Raw genomic sequence first — 7,393 nt, forward strand, 5'->3', positions numbered from 1 at the left:
TATTTTATAAGGATATCCATTCTCATTTTCTCTTACTTTCTCTCTATTCAGTTTTTCTCTCGTATACATTTCACTATGAGTGTGAACATGTATGCATACACATGCATATTAGTTTGCATGTGTGTATGTGTGTCTACTTATGTGGTCTTGTAAAAAAACATGTATCTTCTCTCTCCCTCTCATCATTTTATTTTCTCTTTTTTTTTCTTCATTCTATCTCTCATCTTTTGTCATGTCATGTGTGTGCATATATATGCATATGTATAATCTGTATATACACATATTGAGATTATAAATATATATGTGTATGTATATATGTATGTGTGTCTACTTATGTGGTCTTGTAAAAAAACATGTATCTTCTCTCTCCCTCTCATCATTTTATTTTCTCTTTTTTTTTCTTCATTCTATCTCTCATCTTTTGTCATGTCATGTGCGTGCATATATATGCATATGTATAATCTGTATATACACATATTGAGATTATAAATATATATGTGTATGTATATATGTAAGTGCATATTTTATAAGGATATCCATTCTCATTTTCTCTTACTTTCTCTCTATTCATTTTTTCTCTCGTATACATTTCACTATGCGTGTGAACATGAATGCATACACATGCATATTAGTTTGCATGTGTGTATATACATGTGTAGATGTACACATATTATTCATGTGTTTTTATGATCTATGTACATTTGGGTATAGTTTTAGAGCATATATGCATTGCATGAACATGTTTAACCATTAAATTTTTTATCTCATCTTGTATATTCAACTATTAAAAATATTGAGCTATTTTTAAAGAGTATATGTGCATTTGTAAATATTTTTAGAGTATGCTCAACTATTAAAATATCATATCATTTGGTATGAGAGAGAGAGAGAATATGTGTTCAATTAAGAGAGAGAGAGAGAGAGAGAGAGAGAGAGAGAGAGAGAGAGAGAGAGAGAGAGAGAGAGAGAGTGTGTGTGTGTGTGTGTAGGTTCGTTCTTGGGAGATGAATAAAAATTAATATAAAGACTCTCTTTATTTCTTAAATATTAAACTTCTCTCTAATATTCAACTATTTTTAAAGAGTATATGTGCATTTGTGAATATTTTTAGAGTATGCTCAACTATTAAAATATCATATCATTTGGTATGAGAGAAAGAGAGAGAGAGTATGTGTTCAATTAAGAGAGAGAGAGAGAGTGTGTGTGTGTGTGTGTTCAATTAAGAGAGAGAGGGAGAGAGAGAGAGTGTGTGTGTGTCTATTTAGGTTTGTTCAAGGGAGACACAAAAATTTATATACTCTCCACTCATCCTTTAAGAAAAGACCCTTTTTGTTTCTTAAATATCAAACTTCTCATGCATATACTTAGGAGCCTTCTAGTTGGTTTAGGATCCACAAGGCAAATCTTTAAATAAAATATAAAATATATTACATCCAAAGTGTTCAATGATCATATTCACTCATCCTTTAAGAAAAGACCCTCTTTATTTCTTAAATATCAAACTTCTCCTTGTGATGCATAGGCTTAGGAGCCTTCTAGTTGGTTTGGGATTCCCAAGGTAAACCTTTAAACAATATATGAAATATATTACATCTAAAGAGTTCAATGATTATATTCACTAAAGCGTCCTTAAATGAAACCACATTATATGGATGTTCAATGTGGTATGAAGAATGTATATATATATACATACATGTATCATATTCTCTCCCTCCTCGAGAAAGTTACCCTATGTATATCCTTTGCATCACATGCGTTCAAGGCCTATTTTTAAATATCCTTATCTGTGAATTTTTCCTAAATAAAACATAACATTTTTTTATTCAATCTATAAATAACCCCTTTATAGTACACCCTTTTATATATAAAAAATACAAAGAAATGGTATTTTTAAAATACCTTATTTTGAACCCACGTGAGATACACATATATTCATGAGTAACTTACTCGACTCTCTCTCTCTCTCTCTCTCTCTCTCTCTCTCTCTCTCTCTCTTGCATGAACATGTTTAACCATTAAAATTATTATCTCATCTTGCATGTTCAACATTTAAAATATTTAACTATTTTTAAATAGTGTATGTGCATTTATAAATATTTTTAGAGTATGTACACATTGCATATATATGCTCAACTATTAAAATATCATATCATTTGGTATGAGAGAGAGAGAGAGAGAGAGAGAGAGAGAGAGTGTGTGTGTGTGTGTGTGAAAAGTTCTTGGCACAGTAGAGAGCACTATGAGAGAGAGAGAGAGAGTGAGTGAAAAGTTTGAATAAGAACACAAGATCAAACACAAGAGTAAACAAAATAACTAAAGTCCAACAAAGTATCTACTATAGACAACGAAACATCTTGGCAGAGTAGAGAGCACTATGAGAGAGAAAGAGAGAGAGTGAGTGAAAAGTTGGAATAAGAACACAAGAGCAAACAAAATAACTAAACTCTAACAAAGTATCTACTATAGGCAAAGAAACATCTTGGTACAACAGAGAGCACTATGAGCCATGTCATGTCCTAGTTTAACTCCTCCACAAAGCACACTGAGGCATTTAATGTATTGCTTTTAACTCCTCCACCTTGTCATTTATTAAATGGCATTGTCACTTGATCGAGCGACTTCCATAACCACGAAGATCTGATCCCTGGGTCGATTCTCCAATCCTATGGAAAGAGTCATGGATCAATAACCCATAAAACCCCAAATACCAAACTAGATTGTGTAGAAGGCAAAAATTAAACCACGTGAACTTTAAAGTATGAGAGATTCTTATGTGCAAAATACCATGGAAACATGAGCATGGTTTGCGGAGAGACAAAGTTGCATGAGAATATACCCTACCCTACTGCCGCTTGCGCTTGTGGGCCGATTGCAAGGGCTCACTGTGTGGTGTTGTTGTAGTGGGGGTGTCTCGTGGGCGACGCTCATGTTGCGCCTGGTGGGCAGGGAACATGGCCACCATGAATTCAGTCCACCCACCCATTCTCACTCGCAAGAGGTCGTATTTTTCAGGGTTCTTGGTGGCATTTTCAAGAGTTGCGGAGTTGGCGCAAGTGATGGTGAGGACGTTCGACCCTTTGCCCTCGGCGAAGGACCTCAGTATTCCCTCCAGCTCATCCAAAGGAAACTCTTCCTCGATGCTGAGATCTGTGGGGGCTCCACACCATGCACTCTCCGTCCCGCTGCCGGTATACCCCTCCACCACCTTGCTCAATGGCGCGCGCTGCGCCTGCACCGCCATGTCCGCGGGGCTTGGGGTGGGGCTTATGTTTGATGCTAGCGGCTGCCCATTCAGCCTCCCATCTGCCGATGCTCCGCATGTCGCTCCAAACTCCACGTAGTTCTCAAACGTGCCCACCCCGGGCCATATTTGAAACCCTCCAAAGGGCTTCTCCTTCGTTCCCAGCTTCTTCGCCAGCTCCACCATCTTCTTCGCCGTGCTCTCCACAGGGTCTGTGAACACGCCCACGACCGTCTCCGACATTCGTCGTATGATCTCGTCTCCGAATGCATCAATGTCTGCCTCGCCTCGTCCATACCTCGGTAACGCCAGAGCGGCCTCCCTCAAGCTCCGGTACCTCTCCGCCTGCCCTTGGATGCGTGCCGGCCCCTGTAGCACATTGACGAAGGGCTCCTGCATGCTGTGGCCCCAGTTATTGATCAGGCATTGCACCAACTCTGGGAGAGAGGTCATTGCAGTTTCCTTGTCGAAGACCAGCTGCTTGATGGCGTAGAGCGAGTTGATGGTGTTGGGCAGAGCTGTGAAGCAAGGAGCGAACACGTTGTAGCGGGCGCCGCCTCCGTAGATATCGAGGCCCTTCTCAAGGCAGTCATTTGTGAGTAGGGAGAGAAGAGGGGCAGGGCATGATGCTGCCATGTTGCCGAAGATTGAAAGAGAGCCATCGACGTCTTTGGAATACATCCATTTGAGATGGTCGAAGAAAAGATCGAGCAGCTGCTCAAATGTGAGTATCTTTTTGGGAGGGATGGTGGTGAGGGAGACTCTTTGCCCTCTGAAGTAGATGGGGCCTGCTGTTGCCCATGATTTGCCCTGGTTCAAGGCGGCCTCGAGCACCACAAGTGTTGAGAACCCACCAAGCATGAACCAATTGCAACCAGAGAGCTGAGGCTCAAAGCATCCATCACATGCATAATCCCTAGCTGCTGCCAGATCAACCTCACTCCTCCAACAATCCCCTGCTCTCTCCGCGACCGGTGTGTACTCCGTCTGCTTCGACCCTGCTCCAATCCCCTCTCCACTCTGTACCAACCCTGGGATAATCTTATCATCATTGATCAGAAACGGGTGGGCACCCCCACTTATGATTCCCAAGGCCGCCTCCTGCAAGTATTCCTCGGGTATGTCCTTCCGCACCCTTAAAGATAAGCATGGTGCATTGAGGGGGAGACGGCGAGCCGCTCGCAAACACAGCATCGTGACGGCATTGTAGGCGGGCTGCCCATTGCCTTCGGTCTCTGCCTCAGAGACCGTCCCGCCCACAGTAACCTGCTGCACCCATTGATTGTTTCCACCACCCTGCGGATAGTTTCCGCTGGCCCCCCCGAAGGCTAGATTGCCATAAGGCTGATGATCCTCCACGAAGAATCGGTTCAATTGCACCTTTTCGCCTATCTTGATCCAGAAGCAGTCGATGATTTCTTGGGCATGGTCCTCATCAACAAGGACTCCGCTAGCCAGGTCAGCTGTGTAGAATGGAAAAAGGAGCTGATCGAGGCGGCCAATGGCGGTGGGCTCACCAGTGAGATGCAAGCATGAGTGAAGAGTGAAGATAAGCTGGGCTGCCTCCAGCATACTCTGAGGGCGCTCGCTGGCCAGACGGTGCATACGGGCTGCTATATCTTCTAGATTCGCACGCTCAGCGAGCTGTCCCGAGCCCAATTTGCCCAGCATCTCTGTCGCAAGTCGCCCGTATGCATGGCAGTGCTCCTGAACACCCAAAAGTGATATGATGATTCCATTGTAGAATTCTCTCTTGGAGGCATCTGTAGTTGCCTCGAGCTTGGCTTCCACCTCAGCTATGAGCCCAGAAAGCCCTTTCTCTAGGGCTAGCTTGTAGTTGGGCACGACATGCCCAATGCCCGAAGCATAGGTGACTCCTGAGAAGAAACCGGCAATTTTCTCATCCTCATTTGTATAGTCGATTACATACCGGCCTTGCCCTAGTCCTAAGTTCGGCAACGCTCCTACAATCATCTCGGCGGGATGGATTCTGTATGTGTCAGCCCCGGTGATGTATCCAGTTGGTGTCTGCTTCCTTCCTCTGAAGCCGTACTCATGACTGACAAACACATAGCCCACCCCCATGCGTATAGCCCACCCCATGCGCTCAGCCACAGACAATTTCATCACCTTATCAGCTGTCTCTTTGTTGAAATACTTCTGCACGTATGTGTGTAAGGGCTCAAGCTCCGGCTGTGCTCTATCGAAGTACCAATTGTCTTGCCAGCGAGAGAAGACATTGGTAAGGATGCGCAGAACGCGGGTCGATGGGGGAAGGAAGGCTTGCCTTTCTTTGCCATGCATGGTGCCCATGGCGTACAAGTAATCCTGGTGATTATAGTACATGTAGCCATTGGCAGAGCGCAGCTGGTAGTGCCTATCAAGCCGGCTCCAATCCACACCGGGGAAGTACTTCCATCCTGAGGCTAGGCTAGTGGTTAGGACAAGCTCCTGCTTAAGCTCGATGAGGTTGGGTATGTAAAAGAATCCACCGCAATCTGACCGTGCATTTGATAGAAGCCTATCACGCATGGAAAAAGCAGCATTGTCTCCCACCTGGTTATGCATGACGGCTTCCAACACCGCAGCACTCTTGGCGAGCCCAGCAAAGTAGAGGCCCTGCTCATCGCGCAGGCTCGCACCCTTCTGCCGACCATCATCGGTGTCTATCGCAGGAGACCTACCAAAAGGCAGACCTAGGCGCAAGACGGGTGTGGTGTCCCCCACATCATCCTGCACTCTTGCACACTTGATATGGCTCCGTATGTCGTTGGATGGAACCATCACATCATCAAATGTTCTTCCCACCAAATCTTGGAACTCTGTGGTGGACATGTTGAGGAGGTTCTCCCATATCAGATTGAACCTCTGTACCATTATGAAGGACCCTCCAATATGACTCGCGTCCTCAAATCCAATGATTACACTCTCTTGCATTGTGACCGGGTCTGAAGGATTCATCAGATTTTCTGAGAATCTGCATCCAAGCACCTTGCCGCCCATTTTGTCGGGGCGCGTGGACTTGGTTGACGCCTCTTGGCTATCACTTCTGATGCATTGGAGCTCTACCTCCAGTCTCTGCCTTATGAGGCTTTGAGCCTCTCTACAATGTGACTCCTCGTCAGACTTGATGTGAAACAGCAGGTCAGCTTCCGAGTTTGCAAAGACGCCATGCGAGTCGCTCACCACAGCTGATTTCGACGGGTCTTCTGGAGATGGATATGCGAAATGCATGCCGTGGGGCACCTCAAAGCCTTGCTCCGTGCACCAGCTTTTCCAAAGCGGAAAGCCAACCCCAACGATCACGCTAGTGCTTCGGTTTTGAAGATGTCTGTGTATATGCTGGCGGACCTCATTCAGTGTGTTGCAGAGCAGGTCATAGGTGAGCACATCGCTTGTTTTCCAGCACATCATGAAGATGGCATGGGGTGCAGGGTAAACCAGTCCTCTCTGCACCACACTCCACATGTCCCGGCTGGTCTTGTTGCCATGCTCGGAGGAGAGATGGTTGGCAGAGTCGCGTAGATGCGGGCACAATGTAGGTGGAAGCTTGGGGGCCTTACCTGACTTGGTCATGTTTGCTAGGTGAAGGGTGGGGAACTAGGAGCCAAAAATGCTAAGTATTTTGGTGCCAAATGCTGAAAAACACAAAGAAAATATTGGATGTAAAACGAGGATGGAGTGCTAGGGTGTGTATATATGATTTTATTGGATGTAAAAGGAGGGATGGAGTGCCCTATGAAGGAGACAATAGCTGATGGGGAGGGTATATGATTTTCTCGGAAGGAAGGTGTGTGCTAACGGTAGCTCATACTTGCACATGAAATCAAGTATGAGTGGGGAATAGAGGGTGGCCATCTTTCACCTTTTATAGGACACTATGGGCCATCGGTGAGGACTAATAAGGGTGGGTTTACACAAGGCGGTAGACATGTGGGAATCTGGGTCCTTGCAACGGCTCACTTGACACCGATAGTGATGTCTGTGTGTACCCCGATGATCGATCCTTCCAAGTTCCAAATTCCAAAGGCTCCAGGCTCACCGACGACCTTTTTTTTTTTTGGAGCGCGCACTCATACACATACGAAACATTAGTTTTTACCCTTTTTTTCTTGCAGGCAGGGCCGGTGTAAAAATGCCGCGTTCTTCTAA

The 7,393-nt window shown here is 45.0% G+C and overlaps 1 protein-coding gene across 2 annotated transcripts; it reads right to left on the bottom strand.

Annotated features, from left to right (window-relative positions):
• Nucleotides 1-2,303: 2,303 nt before the first annotated feature.
• On the bottom strand, nt 2,304-7,067 carry LOC148022317 (uncharacterized). 2 transcript variants are annotated; one of them, XM_087697962.1, is made up of 2 exons: nt 2,842-7,067; nt 2,304-2,663 (listed from the first exon to the last, which is right to left on the bottom strand). In XM_087697962.1, the coding sequence occupies exon 1, from the start codon at nt 6,815-6,817 to the stop codon at nt 2,843-2,845; it is 3,975 nt and encodes a 1,324-aa protein (XP_087554088.1). In that variant the 5' UTR covers nt 6,818-7,067; the 3' UTR covers nt 2,304-2,663; nt 2,842. The 2 variants fall into 2 exon arrangements, with proteins under 2 accessions (XP_087554088.1, XP_087554087.1); XM_087697961.1 differs by having other exon boundaries at nt 2,837-7,067.
• Nucleotides 7,068-7,393: the final 326 nt, after the last annotated feature.

The sequence above is a fragment of the Lygodium microphyllum genome, chromosome 17 (assembly GCF_053477565.2).
Source record: "Lygodium microphyllum isolate KBCC chromosome 17, Lygodium_microphyllum_v1.1.10, whole genome shotgun sequence".
Lineage (NCBI taxonomy): Eukaryota > Viridiplantae > Streptophyta > Polypodiopsida > Schizaeales > Lygodiaceae > Lygodium > Lygodium microphyllum.

Bases quoted from the DNA above. Each gene is read 5' to 3' on its own strand.
- LOC148022317 (XM_087697962.1), bottom strand. From the start codon at position 6,817: ATGACCAAGTCAGGTAAGGCCCCCAAGCTTCCACCTACATTGTGCCCG.